Here is a 20,773-nt window from a genome sequence, read left to right on the forward strand (position 1 = left end):
AACAAGTCATTAAATGCCGGAAACCTAAAAAAACCCAAAATACCTCTAACCAGACAAAAGAAACCCAACAAAGCTACCAAGTAAGAAATAAGTTAATGGGGAAAAATTGCAAGCAACTTAAGACTTTAAATGATCTCCTAAATTAAGGAAAACAATGGGAAGAGATCAGCTTTTATTTTTGTAATTAAGGTATTATTTATGGCAAATTAGCTTTTTTGCGATTCAGCCTGCATCCAGCGCTGTAGAAAGCACGTCTGATTTACTCCCAGGGCTTCTCATCAGCTCCCCTATCAGATTCAGACAGACAGCCAAAAAGCAGGAGGAGCTTTACTCGCTCCAGAGCCTCTGTGCGCACAGGGCGCTTGTAAAACACACCGAGGATTTATTCCATGGTAGCTGGACCATGGCAATTAGCAACGGCTCTCACTCCAAGCCGTCAGCACCGGAGCTGAACCGCTGTATCTGCAGGGCAGAAAATAAACCTTCTCAGAGAGCGAGATAACGCTTGGTAGGAGCAAAAGGGGAACAGGCTGGCTGGCTCCGTGTCTGCGTGCAAGCGGCATGCGGGGGCAGAGGGGACCGTCCCCATGGGCGCTCACCACGTGGGTCCCCGTGCACCTCCGCACGCGTGGGGCGAGGGCGGGGAGCAATCCCGGCGGGATAGAGTGAGTGGGAAAGAGGATGAGCGTGACCGAGGAGTCATCCCAGTGAAGACCTTTTGTTCCCTCGTCCCTTCCCCACCTCGCCTCCGCTCCCGGGCAATAGCGCGGCACACGGCCACGCTGCCAAGAAAACGTTTCGGCGCTGGGAGAAAACACATCTAGCTCTTGCTTTTCCATGCTGATACCATTTATACACATCTTTTGTGGTATTTTTTTCCCCCTCTTGCAGAGTTGGTAATATTTGCAAAGAAGCTATTTATAACTAACTTTTTTATTTAAAGTATGTGAAACACTGAAACCGTATCCACCCTATTTATAGAACTCGGGCCCCAGCTGCCTGTCAGCTTTTGCTACAAACTAATAACATTCCTTAAAATAAACAACCAGAAAGGATGCACATTTTGATTAAACTCAAAGTCCAGGGAGGAGAAAGCTGAAGATGGGACAGTCCTGGGAAGACAAGTGTCCTACAGCCACTCACCAAGATCTCTCCGATCTCCGGGAAGCATGATCGACAAAACATTTGCAAACTGTAGTAGTTTTCTTACGCTCCCATTACTTTCCAGCCACCTTGCTGGCTTTGTCCTGCTCTTTGAACCTGTCCAGAGTAGTAAATACGCACAGCTACCGGCGCTCATGGGCCATTCCTCCTTCACTGAGGAGGAGCCATGCCTCCCACAGAGCCCGTCCCGAGCATTAAATGCAGATGGGGAAGGAAAGCCAGCCTCTTTCGAGAGCAGCACGTGTGGAAGAGTTATTGGAAAGGGGGAGAGAGAAAGAAAAAAGAAAATAAAATAAGGACAGCAAAAGCCCTAGCCCAGCAGCTGCCTGTGAAGTGAGATAAGTCCTCACCTTAGACTCGGAGGTGAGCAGACAGGTAATGGCTTTTCTGAAGACGGTCAGCTCCAGGAGCTGAAGAACAAAGAGTCATAAGCACACGACAACTTTTAAGCACCTTAACAGATTTACTGAAGGCAAAAGGGGTTTAATTCAGATACTTAAAGTCTGGCAGAAGACTGAGAACGTGCCGAACGAGGCCTCAGAGGATGTCGCGCTCTAGTGTTGAGGTTTTTATATTTTATTTACAATTGATTGACCATAGGATTTTTTTTCCGTTTCATTCGCTCTCTCAAGGCTGAAACATTTATTATGTTAATTGAAATGTTTAACCATCCAGGACTGCTGGCTACAGTATCTTGTCACAAGCAGCTTTACTGTTTGCTTGGATCAGTATCCTGGGAACAGAGAAAGTGTTTCGTGCTTTCTTCCATCAAGTTACCAAGTCATCTTCACTTTCTTGCTCCTCTCCACCCCTGTCCCTTCCCCCTTCCCCTTCCGAGTTGCAATGTGTTAAAATAAGGTATTAACCGTGCTTATCTGATGCACGGGAGCAGGAGATTGTGAAAGAGCGCTGGCAAGCAGCCAGCAGCTAATAGCAGCATAAAAGCAATTTGATGAAAAAGAATTAACATGCTAATTGTCAGGCTGGAGAGGGTTCTGGGGACTGTATAGAAGAAGAAAAGACAACGTTTTCTGTTTATGCTGGAGCAACCTATTTTAATAATAAAGGTCTAAGGAAGAAAGAAAGGTTTTGATGCAATACTCTTCTATTTTGTCCCATTCTCTATTACCCTTCCCCCCATCTCCAAACCTGTAGCCACTGAAACACTCACTAGGGTTTATCAGAAGATCTCTTCCTTTTTAGCATCATGTCACTGCCAGATATCACGGGCTTCAGAAACATTCAGCACCACTGTGTAATTCTTCCCCTCGCATTGTAGCAAGCGACGCCGCAGTGGAGCTTCGAACAGGAAGAAAAAGTCATGTTTGACATAATTATGCACAGTCCCACTTCGCAGCTTGGCTGAGTCAAGGGCAGAGAGAGGTTTCCAAAGGACTAACGCCCCCCTCCCAACTTCAGTTGTTTTTTCCTCTTTGTTTAGAAAAACAAAAGGGACACTGGTCAGATTTTTATTATTATTTTTCTCAAAGCAACCGAAAGGAGCGTCTGAAAAGCTAAAGCAGAAAGCTAAGCCTCTCATTGTCGGATAAGCACACCGTTAACTGCGATTAAGAAAGTCAACTAATGCTTCACACAGCAGCAGGATTTCACCAGCAAGGAACCTTCCGAGGGAGAAAACTGCGACGGGAAATTCAGCAGGATGTCAAAGCAGCAGCTGCTTCTTTCCGTGGATCTTATTTAACCCTGGATTTGTGTGCATCCCGCTTCTGAAAATCATCTGGAAACCTGTCGTGCCTTCCCCTTCGCAGAAAGCGAGTGCTGCCAGCCAAAGCATTTGCTCCTCTCTGCTTGATTTACAGTGCAGAGAGCCGGCTGCAGAGGAGAGCCTGTTTTGCCATGCACGTGAAGCTGCCGCGCTGTGCTTCCAGGAGGACGAAGGAGATCTTACCAACTCGTCCTAAGTGACCAGCAGACGAGCCACCGCGTTTTGCAAAACCAGGTGTGCTGGAAGAGCAAGTGCCAGAGCACCAGGTACCTGTATCGTTTTTGATTACTATTTGTGGCTGAATGCTGTAAATACGATCCAAGAAGATTTAAAGGAAGCTTACTGAACCATGCAAGTGAATTAATTTGCTTTTATTTTTATACAAAATGTGGCTGGGTTTCAGCCTGTTACGAGTGGGAACGTTCCCTCCCTATGCCAAAGACTGACTGTGTTTGCTCTCCTTCTTTACTTCTGCTGCGGAGGAAATTTAAGCAGGAACATGTATAGTGAATTGCTAAATTCAACCAGTGCCACTGAAGCTCACCTAATCATTCAGACTAACACACCTTACCTGAGCAGCACACAGAGACCAGTGAGCTCCTCAGCTTTTTACATGTCGACAGCCAGGGTGTTAAAAGAAGGGGAGATAAATAAGCCAGATCTGGTGACTTACATCGTTCTGTTTTTCTTTCTGCTCTTGACTGTGACACTCATTGTGCTCTTCATAAACTGCCAGCTGAAAAATTCTTTTTTTGCTACTCTTCCTTACGACAGATCACTCAGAGAAGCAAGGAGTCCGTGGAAGACGCAAACTGTCTAACACTAGGGAGAGAAACAATGTCTTTCGAGGGTTTGCTTTGATACACAACAGTAGCATGAACCAGAAAACCTGTGCAATAAGATGTTACTTCCATATGTCAATGAGTGGATTCAATACTCTTTAAAATCATAGGCTGCATCGCAGAAAAAAAATGCTGAAAGAAAATGTATGCAAATCAGAATAGCTGTAAATAAAGAGCTCTATTATGAACTAAAGAGATAAAGCATTATGAAATTTATATATAGTTTCATGCAAAAACACCCCATGATTCCAGACACAAGAAAGCTCTGTCAGGCTCTATATGTATGCAAATCTCATCATCAGCCCATTCAGTGTCCATGTAAGGATATTTGCATTAGCAACAATCTTTGATTTGTGCATCTGGTGGAACTTGTACCCATGTTTACGAAACCGTAACATCAAACATAAAAACACAGTATGTTTACCTACGGCTCCACACTCAGAATATTAGTTTACTTTCCAGGCCCATTTCTCTCAACGGCTGCTGAAAATGTGTGGTAATGTAAAGGGAACCATGCCTGGTAGAGAGACAAAAATAAAAATGTTTATTTAGACTCTTGACTGTTATTCTGTTAAGGGTATTTTTCATGTTTTATTGCATCTTCAATCAGGTTTTAAATTACCAGCTATGTGAATCATTAAATACTTAAGGAACTTGTTTTCTACTTTCTTAAGCTACAAAGGAAATCATTCACCAAGGCACCGAACCAAAATAAGCAGGACGGGGAGAAGGAAGGAGAGAAAATAAACATCATTAATAGTGTGTAAACTAATGGAAGGGGAGAACAGAGTGCCCTGAGCTTTATACAAAACTAGGTGACTTGTGGACAGCACGAATCAGTCAATAAGAGTAGCTGCTTTAATGAACAATATTATTTCCACTCCTTGATCCTTATACAAATCTAAAACAATTAGGAGCAAGCCTCAGGGATAGGGCAGTAGTTTGATGTATTCAGCACTGATCGTTGCTGACAAAACACTGTTTTAGATTAATTACCAATCAGGTTTTGCTCCAAAAGCTATACAGAAAGCTCTGCTCAACCTCGTTATCTGACACGTTACTTTAAGGAAGGCAGATTTTTGGAAACTTGTAGTTACAGTCCCATAATTCCACATGAAACTGCACGAATACCAGAACTGTATTCATATTCCCCACAATCGGTGGGCAAAGGGTCACTTTTTCCACGATGGCACTCCATACAGCTGAACTGTAGATATTCACATATTTCAGCATGCAGTTCAAAAAACAATCTTTGCTCCAATTTATAAAATTTATGCTAGTGAAAGATCCATCAGAAGAATGGTGTTCGAGTCATAGCAGAAGCTGTGCCCCTTAATCCATTCTTAATATGCAGAGTACAGCAGAAATGCTGTGTGTATATATGCACATAACTTATTTACAACTTATTTAATCCAAATAAGAAGATTTTACAATGCAACCATATGCACATACAGACTTGCCCCCAAACACACAGCCAAAACATGTATATGTGGAACCCTATTTGCAAGCTCTTTTACATGGAAAAACTTGCGCAGTTGATACACTTTCATGTTATTGTCTTGGTTATCGTGTTTCATTATGCTCAAATAGGTTAAGCTACTATAAAACAAGTTTTTCTTATTCCTCAATAGGTAGCCAATTTTTAAATCTCAATCAAACCTAATTTGGTGTAATTACAAGTAATTACTCTAATGTAGAAATAGAGAAAATATTAAAGCTGTGTTTAGCTCGGCCCATTTTGAGTAAATCAAGTTTTATCAAATGAGCCAATTCTTATTCATTTTTAAGTAATTATAGCTTGTGTTCAGCTATCAGCCATAATGAGTTTGGTCTAAGAATTTCTACCGGCAAAAGCGTTAGAACCTTTAAAACATACATTGCATTGTACTGTACTTTACTTTTATTAAAATGTTCCTTTAATAAGATTAACTACAGAATAGTCCTATTTTTCCCAGGGTTTAATAGTCGGAGTAACACAACGAAAGAACCTGTCATGTTTACTGTGCTACCTGATTTATTGGGAAAACTTTTATGCAAGTCCTTTATTGCTCTCCTCAATACCCAAAATCATTTATTTCAGAAGAAACTTCTACTAATGACATTTTAACCAATGTTTGAAAGGTATGCATGGAAAACATGAGATATATTCTCTTTTATCAGGCCCAAAATTCAGGTAGGGCATTCACAATGGGCAAAACGCTGACTATAAAATCCACTTCGTGATCACAGACATTTATTCATGCATTATAACTGACTTATTTGGTGCATGTCGTATTTGGATTCCCAAATGTAAACTTCATCCCTTCCCCTCACTTTCTGCAAGGCAATGTTTGCCCCAGGTATACAAACACCATTTAAGTGTCTATAGCAAACCCCGCTTTCTCTATGAGCCTTTCGAAAAGCTGACAGACACTCACAGTCTGGCAAGAGCCCCCTGCACGATTGCTTCTCTTCGATGCAGACTTGAGGTCGGTAGGGTGAGATATGAAGGACAAGTTAAACCCTGGAAATCTAGGACACAGTGCTGTGAGAATTGATGTGGCTGGATTCAGAGGCTCTTAATTACATGCTTCCTTTTGGAGGATGAGTAGCTCCCATCATGCTTCGGAGAGCATTCGTACGCTTAAACACATCTAGGTGCTCTGCTGAATCAGGATCTGTGTGTTAAACAAGGTCACAACGCTTCTTCCTCTGAGCCACGGAAATAACTCATTACTTCTACCTCGAAGTAATGTGACCTCTCGCATCTGATGCGGCTCTTACTACAAATTACCCATGTTCCCTGCCACCACGTTAGATCACTGTAACATGCTGCACAACGGCATGATGCAGAAGCTGTGGCTACACCAGCATGGTCGAGCTCACTGCATAAAAAAAGAGTAGCTCACCAAAAACAGATTAGACTAACACTCTGGTCTGTGCAAGTTTCTAGTAAGTTTGAGCTAATTTTAGGCTGTTTTAACTTTTTAGGCAGTGGATTTTCATGGCAATGTTGTTCCCTGAGCTATTGGTGGGCTGTAGGAGGCTTCTTCAGTGGGCAGTCATTTGTCTTTCTGCATTTCCCTTTCTCCCTGCCACCAAGCAAAAACCAGAAGAAAAAGTCAAATGTCTTCTACTGCTAGGGTGAGAGTGCCATGGCCATCACAACCGACACCTGGAAGGAGAGAGTCATCTGTAGGACTCACAAGTCTGCCATAAACCACACAGCAAGGCAACAGGCAAAAGAAAAAGCTAAATATTTCATTTCTGCTTGGAACGCCTCAGGCTGGTAAGTGCACCGGCTCCGTACAGAAGAGCAGAAAACAAAGCTGAGCTCTGTGATCACGTTCTCAGACTGGGTGTCAAACCACAGGAGCCACAGCAATCTGCAACCACACTTGCTCTTATGAGTTCGCTGCTATTAGCATCTTCAAAAGAAATGAAAAGCACTTATCCCAGGACACCACTTCAGAACAGGAATGGGCAAGATGAAAGCTCCTCTTTTTCATTAAGAGAAGAGAGTGAAGGAGGGGGGTTAGACACTTCTCTAAATTTGTTAGTGAACTAAAAAAGAAAGTGAGCATTTAGTCACTTCTGAACTTGAGAAGAAGAATCTCCTTTGGAGATTCTTCTGGCCTTCCAGGCTTGCAAAGAGTGATTTCAATGAGCAGCAGCTGGAGAGGCTGCTCACAAGGTCCCCATCTCCTTGTGACACACAGCAGAGCTGGACCTGGCGTTGCACAGGGGCGCGTGGTCACACCGAGCACTGACGCCTTGATGGGAGGAGTTTCATGCTGCTCTGCCGCTACACAAAACAACGTCCCTCCCTGACTGCTGCTCTAACTACGGCCCTCATTTTCCTAAGCCTTTTGAAAATCAGTAGCTTTATATACCCAGTATTTGGAACATTTAAAACACCAACAGGTACATGAGACTGAAAAGATGAAAGGGAAATACAACTGGATTGTGTTCACACTGCATTTGGCTTTAAGTGTTTGTCCTCCCTTCCTTTCGAGTCTTAGCATCTAAGTCCCTAAGCAAGTACATAAACTATAGGTATACGCAAAGAGATTTGGGTTAAATCCATACAGAAAGTCTCCAGGGCAGCAAGCTACACGCTGTCAAATCTCTGCAAATTCCCCCCCCCCCCCCCCCCGATATTTACCTTTCTGACGATATCACAAATTCTTCTCTGTGGTACTGAGCATTTGTAGAAGAAGGAACTTGACTTTCATCAGTGAATAATCTCCATGGACACAATCTGTTCACTCCTAGAAGCTCCACTTTCAGGCTCATGGGAGTACATTTACCTCTAATCTTACTGGACCCTTAAGAAGATTTCTTCACATAAAGACCATTTTCAGCGTGAGACTTCACCAGAGGCTTGAAATCTCACAACCAAGTCTCACGATACAAGTCTCCACTTGGCTCTTACAGAAACATGCCTATTTTATCTTGCATTTTCTCTAAAAGTTTCTCCACTCCAAATATAAAAAGTCTAAATCATCTACCCACTGCAGAGCTTGACAGGCTCATGAGGTTGCTGAGGGTAGTTTCTAGATCTAAGAGATTTCAGAAAAAGGTTTCACACGAATGACTGGATTACACAGCACTTCGTGTTATGCAGTCCTGGAAATAATTATGTTGTTTACAATAACAGATTTGAGACTTCAAAAAGTGAATGGAAAACAGTTGTTTATAAAGAACAAAACAGAACTGCCCTTAGAACAAAATAGCTATCAACTTAAAAATGTTTTAGAGTGTTTTATGGGAAAGGAGGTGTGGGCATTTAGCTTCTTTTCCTTCAAGATACAAGTCTACAACTATGCCTAGCATGCTACACTAATCACACTACTAACCCGGAGAGGCTGACAAGGAGTATGCCTGTCTCCTCTTATTTAGTGAGGAGAATGACTGATAGAGGCAAAAAAAGCAAAACCTAAAATCAAAGTCTGCAAGAAACATTGCCACTCTACCCAACCTAGCATTCAGGGTTAACCGAGGTGACCTCCTGTAAGGAGCAGGAATACAAAATGCAGCACTGAATCCCCTCGTCTCTTTTCTCTGCAGGAATAGTCAAATTTTTTAGGGCTTGTCCTTCTGTGGGCATGTGTAGGTAGTGGTTGTACTTATGTTATTTAAGTAGGTTTATTCCTGACCATGAGTTTGAATTTTATGTTCTTTTAGAAGACTTAGCAAGCTGAGAAAATAAATGAATAGAAAGAGAGAGATTTCACATTAATTTGCTAATTTGTATGAAAACTACCTACTATTTTGTCTTTACTAGACTCTTACCTTGTCTTATCTACCCTACATCGCCAATGCAGGGTAAGAGCTCCTACAGCATTTACATGCCACTGCCAGTTTCCCCCAAAAACTACCACCCTCTGGAACAGCAAAGTCCCTAATAATGAGAGTGTCCCTTCGACGATGGCAGTGTCCCACGTCAAAACCAACTCACACCTTGAGCAGGAGGTAGGTGGGCTCCACAGGACGTATGGCAATGCAGCCACCCCACCACCACTCTCTGAACATGTTGCTTTACTTCTTCCTTCCTGCTTGTTTTCACTCCAGCTTAGCACCAGTAAGCACCAGTCAGACAGCAAACACGGCCAGTCAATACAGAGGTCAAGAATTAAATACAGCACCGATCAGCCAGGGAGGTAACTACTGTTCTCAAAGCCGATCTCACTTGCTAGCAGCTTCCCCAGTCACATATATCTGAGGGAAACATTGTGCCTTGCACAGCAAAAATTCTGGGTAAGAGATAATCTAACACTGTCCTTTCATTATTTCGTATGATGCTCTGTAGATCTGTCTCCTCGTTTCTTGTAGTGAACAGAATACTTTTGGTGTTCGCAAGCAGAGTGCCTTTAAAAGAGAATTATGCAGGACTGTAAAACTGTATTTATTAAGAATTTTGTTTTCCTCCATCTCTGTGCTTTTGAAAGCATTATTTTCATTAAAGAAACTGCGATTACCAATACTCTACACAGGTAATGATACTAAGGACATGTCACACAGAAAATGTGAAATATTTAAAATGCACAAGTGACAAAAATCTCCCTGTACACATAGATGAGATAGTTATTTTCCATTTAGAATATTTTTCTTTTCTTTAAAATTATATCATTTGATGAAGAAAAATGTACATCACTAACCAGAATAATCAAATTACTTTCAAAGGTCAGCAAAATTATATTTGTAAAAACCAAACGTTTTCTTTTCACACTAGAAATTCAGCTTAATAAGTTCCCTCATACTCATTAGGGGAAGATAATTTTGCATAAGACAAGCAACTTCAGCACATTTTTTAAGTTGTATTTTGAAGCAACCTAAATAAAAATACCAGAAGCCTTCGCATCAGGGATCATCTCTTTGTTGAGCGTTTGTACAACGCCTACCTCTACTCAGTCTTCACTCAGGGCTACGAATTCCAGGCAACAATGCAGTACAAGTATTATTGTTCATTAAATAAAATAGAGGTTGAGGTTCAAGGATTCAAAGAAAAAAATAGACAAGAATACCTACAGTTAAAATAATACTTCAGAAGTAATAAAACCAAAATCCAGAGGTTCTGGAAGAGCGGTAAGACTGTGGGATTAAATCCTGGCTTCACTGAAGTTAGCAGCAAAACTTCCATCGATTTGGAGAGGGCTAGAAAGATTGAAAGCACAAGAAAGCTCCTGATGCAACTGTGCTAGAAACTCTCTGGCTGGCAGATTAGTCCGCCTACACTCATTGCAAGGTTTCTTGTAGCTTGACCTTTACAGCACCTAATACTTTACACTCATAAAGTATGTCTATTTGCAAAATTACCTAAGCTACATTTAACTATCTAGTTTGAGCAGAGGTAGCAATGAGCCAGGGCAGCATGAAATTCAGTTATCCAGCTATTAGAGTTTATCAAACCCCCAGTCCCAGAGCTGTCAGTACAGACCTGCTCACAAGGATCGCCCAGCACTAACCTTTTGTGCCACATCAGGTGCCACCACTGTGCAAACTGGACACACAACATGGCCATGAGGCTGGCTCCCGGCCGTCTCTAGAACAGATGATTACCAATCCAGCATGAAATTAAAGTAGCACTGAAAAAAAACCCGATATCTTGTCTAGCGTACTCCATTAGGATAGCATCCCTACCTCCAAATTTCTGGAATGAAGTTTTAGACTGAATTTTCATCAGTCCAATGTGGTGTGCAGTAGTTGCAACATTTTATCTAGAGTCCTGCATTCCCTACAACCACACATTTACTGTTTAAATGAACTTAAGGCTCAGACATACCGTTAGAAGCAGAGAATATGAAGACTAAGAGTATTGTAAAGCCTGCCTCCCCTTGTGTTTTTACTCAGAGCTAGAAATATTGCTTTAATCTTCAGAAATGTTTGTGCAGCACATTTGAACACATGGCCCTATAAGGCAATTCACAAGAATAATATATTCAAGAAGAATTTGGTGCAAACTGCCTGGAAAACATTAAAAACACTGAAAAACCTATCACATAGCTATTTTCAGAGTTTGCACTCAGGCCAAGATCTCTTTCATTAAGTCTTGCTCCCTTTTTTAATGTGAATTTGCCAGTACAACTCAAATCAGCTAAAGGCTTAAAGATAATAGATACCTTCAGGTCTAGTCCTTTAACAGTGCTGGACTTTGGAGCCCTCTCAGGGTGGTTTTAGAAGAATATTGCTAATATAGAAACACAGGACAGAGGAAAAGCCAGACTGGGTGTTTTAGTCTATCTGCACCAACTGCTAGCATATATACAGCACATGATATGCCATTTTTTGCCATTTTTCCCAGGGCTTCAGAATCATCTCACGAGCAAGCAGCTCAGCACAGATTTTCTGCACAGAATGAGTGTCCTACACACATGCCCCACGAGAAGTTACATGGTCAGGAGCACACTACCAGTCCCCTCCATTTGGGTGAGGGACAACACATATCAAAAGAGGCAAAAGGAACAGATATTTCAGAACAAAGTTTCTGTCAAGTCTAAAAAGGCCTTTGCTTGGGCTTGCAGGACTTGGAAAGTCATAGAAAAGAACAACTGACTTGAAGAATGGGGTGAAGCAGTGAGACATTAGGGCTCAAAGAGAATTGGCCGTTCAGTGGATTTGGTGATGGTTTTACATGGTAGGTATTAATAATCCTCCAAAATTTAGTTTCTATTTTGACTTCAGCTGTTCCCAGAAGTACAATAGTAAGTCTGGAGATAAGTACAAGACAGATTTCACAAGGCTTATACCTCTGCTCTGGATTGAGTAGGGTGCATTTTTTTAATCTAAGCAAGCTACTTTGCAGTACGCAGCTTTCATCTGTTTTGCTAATAGATTCAGCAATGGTTGGAGTGAGAATTCATAGCATAGAGCAGCAGTAAACCATCTTGTCACCTCTGTTATGCTTGCATCAAAAATGCACAGCATGACATTACTCAGAAGTCTATACACAGACACTAAAACAAAGGGGAATGATTGTGTTGAACGTTATCGACTTGGAGTGCTGCAGCTGGCTGACCACAAAATGCCAATCAGAATAAATCAATTTCTCACCAATATTCATCAAGCAGTAAGATGATATGGTATCTAAATGCATGTACGTTTAACTGAGTGGGTAAGTTACAGGTGCCTTGGGGCTTTTTCAGAAATGGCCTTTAGCACACAGAAGAAGACAGCTTACTCTGCATCCCAAGTCAGATGATTAACACTGCTTATGATTTAAAGGGAATATCAGAGCCAATGTCATCACCCAGTGTGGTCCAATTTTTTTCTTCTTCTCTTCTAAACTGCAGCAAGTGTCTGAAAAATGTGCCAAGTCTGCAGTGTAACTTTGCAATAATAGAAGATGGAATAAATTAAAATCCAGATTCTGCACTGACTTGTCACACCTCTCGCCATATGGTCAGTGCTCTTTCAGAACTTAACACAATAAAACATGACACCATTCCCCTCCATATCTCAGATGACAAGCTTTAAGTGAGAAATTCAGTGATATGAGTAAGCAATTAAAGAGACAAGCTCCCTAGACAAAATTCATTGATGAGTTATTTAGCTTTTGTAGGAAAAAGAAAGATGCTGATAAAGGGAATGGGAAAGGGGGTAAACTTTTTTTTTTTTTTTTTTTTTTTTTTGGTCAGCTAAGCTTTAAATCATATAGGCAAAAATACTGAATTTGGCAGGTTAAATGGAAACTCAGTATTTCCGTGCGGCAAAGTGCTCACTTAATGCAAGCTATTCAGAAACGCCTGATTTAGTGCACTGACTTGACATTCCAGATGATCACCAATATCCTGATGAATTGACCCACACACAAACCGCACCAATCAGATCAGAGTATTTATAGCAAAAGTATTTTTCCAAATTTTCCTCAGCTTCTTCGGAACAGTTTTCTAGATGAGGAGGATTTCTAGGAATGATGTCAGAGAAGGCAAGGTCCTCAGCCAGGACAAGGCACCTTTCAGAACAAGAACAACTGATCTCTCCAGCCACAGGGTATAGGAAACTCCATGTTAATTACTTTAAATGCCAGTTAGACATTTTTCTCTCTCCCCATACTAAAAAAAAAAAAAGAAAAAAAAAGTAGCTGCTGACTCATTTAACACAGAATGCAGGGTTGTTGGTGTGTTTTTTGGGGGGGTTATGGGGGAGATAGGGAGGAGAGGAGGGTTTTGACCCAAGCTTCCCCCCCTTCAGAACAAAACATAAATGAAGAATTTTACTGCTGACTTTAGATTACTACACACAAAGATGTAGTTACCCGCTATTACAATACTCCTACGTTGTCCAGATGGAAAGGCTAGTAAGATTAACAAAACCTCAACTCTACAAAGTCGTGTTTTAAAGTTTTAACAACTATACTTTAAAAAAACAAACAAACAAAAAAAAAAAAACAAAAAAAACCCCCAAAACTATTAGAAGGCTGTTAACACAAGGCTACCTAAAACTTCTGGACCAAACCCCAAATACTCAACCCTTTAGACGAAATTCTGGTTAAACAACAGCAAAAGAAATTTAAAGTAACCTAAATAGCCCAATCCAGGGAAGAAGTTCATATACAAAAAGAAGTTGCCGCAGAGAACTTCTGAACTTTACTCCTCCAAAAATTTCCATTAAGGAGTTTCAAGTTTATTGGTATTTCCAGGAGAAAGTAAGCTAGCAATTTTACACTTTCAAAATGAAATATTCAGCTTTGCTGTACTTTTAAATGACAAACAGATGATAGCCAACAAGCCACTGCAACACTGTTAATTTGAGATGTTCCTCAATTGCAAATAAGTCTGTATCATCTAGGCAGTATTGTTATAGTAAGTCTTATTCAAATTTTCCATGGCAATCATCATTTTGGAAGCAAGAATGTCAAAACACAGCATCAGAAGCGAAAAATAAGAAGTCATCATTCTTTCCTTTCTTTCTCCCTTGCATCTCCCATCTCATCCAAAACCAGGCAAGCCATTGGAGAAAAGAAATTGCTTACATACAGCTAAACATACAAAATCTAAAGGGAAAGAGTCTTAGAAAGGACAGGGAGAAGAGCAACACATTTCCTGGCTTCAAGATGGAGAGAAATTGTGATGTTTAAGGTGTGACAGTGTCCTACAGTACTTAGCATAAGCAGACTACTTAACAGTCTGGGATAATTTATCATTACACTTCATGTTCTCTGGGAAGATCTTTCTGATCCTGATCCACATCATCTCAAAAATTTAGTATAAAAGAACCATCACTTAGAAGAACCATAAAAGCTAAACTTCTTTAAATAGGCCTGTTCTTAAAATACTTTTGAATTGAACACTGCTTCAACATATATTAAGAGGACAGTAGGTGTATGGTAACAGCAAGAAGGCTGGAACATGCATTTGCTGTATTATCCTTGAACCATTTTTTCAAAATAGCACACTGAGAATGGCAAAAACACCTAAGCCTTCTGTACCTGAGTGATCAGATGCTCCTTAGCAAAGTAGTGTGGTCACAAACAAAATTAATTATATCCACAGGAAAAAAATAATGAGTATTACAGAGAAATTAAGGAAAAAGCTATATGCAGTATTACTACGAGGTGGTAGTCCACTAGACAAATTAAGTCTCCAAACAGGAAGTACAGACAAGATCAATCACCTTGTATCAGCTTTGCTTCAGCTTTGCACTAATTAATCAAATTTTTCCTTCCTGTTGCTCTTATATGGACTGACAAATCCCTGTGGAAATGGAACCCTGGGTGTCCCTTAGTAACTAAAAGCAATTTATTATTTCTTGTACAATATTGTGCATTTCACAAATACAAACAGAAACCACAGACAACAAATTTTTCATTTGAATTTTTTAGAGAATAAGATAACACATAAGCAAGCTCTTCTATAAAGTATCCCATTTCAGATGTAATTTAGGTCTGATTTCTAGATGAATTTCGGCAGATAATTGACTTCATGTTGTGCCCTTCCTTACCTTGCATTTGCTGGGAAGAGTCCACAGTGAGTATACAAGATCTCTCTGGCACAACTAATCCCATCACCAACATAAACAAAATTAAAATCACAAAGTTAAGTATTTTTGTACTCATTCCACAAAAAAAGAAGGAATTTCTCTTAATTTGTGCGCTCCTCCCTTAAAAAAAAAAAATACTATTTCATCCTCTACTTATTTCTGTAATACCTAGATAAGCAAGAAACAAATTTTCTCCCCCTCAGTCTTAAAAAGTTAGGATAACACACAGTAAGAGGAGGTCACTAAAAAGGTCTTAAATTTCCATTTTGTTTTAATGGTACTTGAGTTCCAATACAGCCTTCATTTCAGTAAAAAGCCATCAGTCAATTTAAAGTTCTACACATACGGTGATTGTTTTTTAAAAAGGTTATGGCTAGCCACAGTATAAAAACTCCCAGTCACCCCCGAAACACGTTAGCAAGAGACCTGCTAAAGTCTTACAGATACACTTTTTTTGTACTACTGATTTAACTCTTTTTGCCAAAACCAGAAAATTGATTTTGTTAGTGGGAACCAAATTTTTGCTTGGTTGTATTCTACAAGCCCAACTAAAAAGAACACATTAAATTAACAAAGTAAGTTAGTCTCTGTTTCTTAGCACTGTGGCTTTTGTGTTGCCAAAAACCTATGGAAAACTATCTAAACATGACTAGATCACATGTATGCAGACAAATATGCACACAGCAAGACATCAGCACTGAGTTCCAAGGAGAGTTGATGAGTCAACCCTTGAACACAAACCTGTTCGAGACACATACAGAGTTACAGATAAAGAAAATCAGAAAAATCTGTGGGTTTTTTTTTTGTTTATTGAAATATGAGCAGCAGTATGCAAAAAATATCTTTAAAAACATAACATAGCAAAACCTAATAATTTTAAAATTAACAAAATAAAAAGATGTTTAAACAAAAAAAACTCATTGCTAGAGCTGTGTTTCCTACAATGTAAACAAAAGCATAAAGGTTATGCTTGCAACAAACACAGAAGCAGGTTTATGGAGCAGCACAATAAAGCAAAATTATGTTGTAATCTGATGGTTTGGTCTATTGATTTGAATTCAGAATGGGTTTCCTTCCTAAAGAAACTTCACAACTATAAGAAAGTGTTAGTCACAACTGTTTTTTGAAGCAAAACATTTAAAAAAAATTTTTAAAGACTGTTACTAGCAACACTTTGGGCAGCTAAAACAATATCCTGAAAAAAGAAAAAAAAAATTCAAACTAGGGAAAATCTTGACACATTTTAATGTTTCTCTAGACCTGCCCAAGAGTAGAAAACTTTTACATTGTAATACTGTGGAAAAAAAATAAATTCATAGCTTCAGGCAAAAAAAACAAAAGACTTCCAATATTTTAAAACATTCTACACTGAATCACAACCTGTAGGCTGTTCCATTGTTATTTTGACTAGTGGGCTGTTTCGTTAGACTTCTCTCATCTGTCAGTCATACTAGAAAGTTTTATTTTGGTCCTATAGATACCATAACCCAATGTCATCCCTTCATGTACAACTACTTCATGCCTAATACAATTAAATGAATGTAATACTTACGCAAGGTGCTGGATTGACTGCCAGCAAGACTGAAGTCCTCTAAAGAGAAAAATCCAAGCTACTACCCTATCTTAGTGACTACAAAGCAAGCCCAGAAAGAACTTCAGTACGTGCCTGTTCTAGGCTCTTTGCTGGTATTGCCAAAGCTGTTAATTAGTGCTGTGGTTGGTGCAAAATAGAAAAATGCCCAAACGGAAGAATATACTTACACTACAAAAGCCGAAATAGCTTTCACTGAAGAGCAACATTCAGTCTAAGCTGGGCTATACTGAAAAGCTCCATCTTCCATTGACAAACTACTAGCTGACCCAGTTTCTTCATCCTTCCATGTAGATTAAAAAGTGACTTAAACACAAGTATACTGTAACAGAAGCAGCAATCTCTCTTATCATTATATTTAAAGCATAATTAGTGTCAAAGTTCTCATCCAACCCAGCTGTGCACCAATATCTGAATTTTTATCAGTAGCACGGATAAACTAAGCATGATTAGGAACACCATGAACCAGCAGCACACAAAGTTTGCTAACTAGGAAGCTCTCAAGAAGTTCTACTTAAAGAAACAGAAAAGCAGCACACGGACAAATCTTACTGGGATTTCCCCTGCAAATTTGCCCTAGCAAAATCAGCAGTCACAAGGATATCCCCAGCACTGCATACATTACAGTTCAAAAATATGTACATAAGCAAAGAAATGCCAGTCAGAGTACTTTAGTACTTAATGACAGCATCAGAAGTGGGTTAACCGGATAGTACTGCAGAAATTATGGTTCAGTGCATGGGTAGCCAATCTAACCACAAAACTAGCGCTAAGCGCCAGCTCTGGCTCATGAACACCCACTTCAGCACCCATTCTTGAATCATTCAGCTGGCCACATCTAAACATACAAGTGAACAGAGATGAAGCCAGGTGAAATATATTTTGGATGAAGTAAAACCTTGTACCTACAACTGGGATCTCCTTAATTCAATGTGCCATGACATTAATAATAAAAGCTAATCAAGAAAAAAATCCTGTAGTGTCCAATACACATATTCAGCAACTCGACAAAAGTCAGGCCTGGGGAGAGGAAAATGGAAGCCTGATCCTGTGGCCAGCTGGGTTTGCATCTTATTCAATCAAGAGAACCAATTGTGGATTGCAGTTCTGAAGAATGAAAGAGAAGACCCAAACAACTGCGTGGCACATAATATTACTCCCCTGTTCCTGAAGATGTACTTCTGTTTTTAAACACACTGGAGAAACTGCTTTAAAAAAGTGATATAGCAATTCCTGTACAAGAGAGCATTAGGGTTCTGAAAAAGTGTTGCAGTTTATCTTTATTCCTTTAAGGCATTTCATAAGAAACACTTTAATGACATGTAAACAATTTTATTCCTTTAAGATGATTTCTTACTTAGGTACCATATGATGCACGATTTCCACATTTGAGCAGAAGTTCTGTCATTCAATAGAAGACACTAGAACCTGCATAAGCAAACCACGTCTCAGGACTGCAGTAGTTAACTGCAACACATCTTTTAATACGTGTTTGCATTTTAGAGTTTTCAGCCTCTCTCCCCCGAACACTGAACCCTTTCTGAAAAGATGTTTGGGAAAGAGAAATATGACAATAAGAAGTTAAAAAATACAACAGATCTTTTTCTGCATGCAGAGAAATTTTGTACATAATTCACTTTTAATGCTCTTAGAACATTTCTTTCAGCCTCCTTTTTTATTATTTAAAGGGGAAAACTATGCATATGTTATTTAGTTGATTTCTTTTAGTGTTTTGTACAGTGTTGAAATCCTCTACCAAGCAGTATAACAGTACAGGCAATAGGATTCCTTATACGTAAGAGAGTAATTCCATCGTCATATTATCGCAGTCCTTCAACTCCCTAAAGCTGCCAATTACAGTTATAAGTCTTCTGATTGAACCCCTGCCATTAGGGACAGGATCAAGACCACTGTTTTATGTAGATTACAAAAAAGTGATTACTTTTGGTCATTACCAACACCTCTGTATTAAATTACACGACCTAGAAGTAAAAGCTTCTGCATTCAGTTACTAATTTGCTAAGCCACTCACAGTCTTCAGAGAGACTCAAACTCATATTGAAAGTGAATTAAATACAGTGTAGTCACGAATACTGCATAATGTCTACAGAGAGATCAAAAGGCCTAACACAGATTAATTCTGGACAGGTAAAATAAACAGCCAGAACACCAAAAAGAAAAAAAACCTTATTCCTTCCAAAAAGTAGTAAGAACTGTCATTTACAAATAGTAGTGTTTATGTTAAAATAGAGAAGGGTACCTAAAAAGAAATAGGCCTTGGCAACCACGTCCAAATGGCATGAGTGTAAATCAAAGCAAAACAAGAATTACTACTCCAGAAACGTGCAAGATGTTTACCTTGTATCAATTACTATTTAAAATGGTGGTTAAAAGCAATATTACAAAACTGAAGTGGGAAAAGGCTAAGATTTGCTATTCTGCATTAATACACAGTGTGTTTATGACAGCATTCTCTGATAGACAATACAAGTGTTTTTAAACCACTCCAATATTTGTAAAAAGTATATTTCATGTATACACTTAAAAAAAAATCACATTGTTCAATCTGAGGCAAATTAGCTGTAATAAAGTCTAATTTTGCTTATGACAGATGTCGATCTTAAGATGTTAAGCAACTACCCTAAAAATACAGTTTGCTAGCTGGAGCTGCACATGTTCAGTTTTATAAACATTAAAAAAACCCAAAACTATGATATGTATTTATTTTCTGAAATCAGTCTTCATAATTCTTGTCCCTACAGTTCAAAAAGAAAAAAATTTCCAGTTAAGACATATGCCTGTTTAAGTTCTACTTGAAGGAGGGTAAAAGTGTTCTGAATTTTTCAATAGACTTTTTTTCCCTTAGGGCTCAACTGTCACTTACGCATCACAAGAACAAATTGAAATGTAAAATTGATCAGCTATACACAATGGAATTGGTCACAAAGGGATTAAAAAAAAGTTAAACTGTAAGATCCATTTTCCATATAGCTCACAGTATCCACACTGGAAGTTTCTCTAGAATTAGAATAAGTTCACTAAAAATAAGATTGAAGATAGTATCTCAGCACTATGAAACAGATGAGATGGGGTTAAGAGGAGAACCCATTTGTGTAAGTACTTTATCCAGCCACTGCAGGGGCCCATGAAGATGAATTTCTATCCAGCATGGGGTGCTCGTGACATCTTGTCGGTGATATTCAGCTCCCCACCCCTGTAAAAATGAACAAAATGTTACCAATCAAGTTGAGAATATACTGTGTTTCAAAATAATTGTACTAACAAAAAGTATGAAATCATGTTTTAAGATATTTATTTAAAGCAAATTCATGATCAAGCAATAGTTCTTATCGAAAGAAAAAAGAATTGAGATTGGGAAGGAGGGATGGTGGAGGCTGCACTCAGAAGCCTGAATCAAGTCCTCTCTGGTATGGGTTTGGAATGACTACACGTGCTCCTTCTCGGAACGGGCTGCTGCCTCAGGTATGACTCCTGAGTAAGGCTACATCTCTCTTGTATTTCTCCTCCTTGCTTCCTATCCTCCACACCCTCATCAGATTGAGCAGTATTTCTTCTATCATAATTGACAATAGAAACACTTTAAGTTCTTGGAGTAGTGTCTCATCCTGTGTTTGGACAGAATTTAACCAGATGAGGCTCAGCTGGATCTGTAGGCACCACCACGGCATATACGTAAAGGGGAAACGTGAGGAGAGAGAACTGTAAACAACGCATGTATTAGGGTATATAATCCAGCCAACTTGAAGGAGGAACATGGAGCCCTACCATCTTTCTTAACTCAGGGCAAATGACAATTACAGCAATTCTTTCAGTACAGAAAGAGCTTTCCAGAAAGATCTGCACAAATATCCATTGGTTTTTAACAAATCTATTCCTGTGGAACAGTTTTCCTAACACATTTTATCCTAACTTTGAACATACCGTATCAAGATTTCTTTTTGAACAAGGTGCAAAGAAACTACGTGGCAC

At 39.5% G+C, this 20,773-nt stretch overlaps 1 protein-coding gene and 1 long non-coding RNA gene across 5 annotated transcripts in view; both read right to left on the bottom strand.

Moving 5' to 3' along the window:
* Positions 1 to 1,601: 1,601 nt before the first annotated feature.
* LOC135330033 (uncharacterized) lies at positions 1,602 to 3,706 on the bottom strand. Its single transcript, XR_010391767.1, has 3 exons — positions 3,564 to 3,706; positions 2,336 to 2,463; positions 1,602 to 1,897 (listed from the first exon to the last, which is right to left on the bottom strand). It is a non-coding gene; the product is annotated as an uncharacterized LOC135330033 (long non-coding RNA).
* Positions 3,707 to 15,983: 12,277 nt separating this feature from the next.
* The window catches only part of SMAD5 (SMAD family member 5), a 30,174-nt gene continuing 25,384 nt past the window's right edge, over positions 15,984 to 20,773 (bottom strand). For all 4 annotated transcript variants that reach the window (XM_026118201.2, XM_026118203.2, XM_026118200.2 and 1 more), the window contains one exon: positions 15,984 to 19,997. In XM_026118201.2, the coding sequence (XP_025973986.1) occupies positions 19,854 to 19,997 (144 nt within the window). In that variant the 3' untranslated portion in view covers positions 15,984 to 19,853. The remainder of the gene's footprint in view (positions 19,998 to 20,773) is intronic.

Source organism: Dromaius novaehollandiae, chromosome 15, assembly GCF_036370855.1.
Source record: "Dromaius novaehollandiae isolate bDroNov1 chromosome 15, bDroNov1.hap1, whole genome shotgun sequence".
NCBI lineage: Eukaryota > Metazoa > Chordata > Aves > Casuariiformes > Dromaiidae > Dromaius > Dromaius novaehollandiae.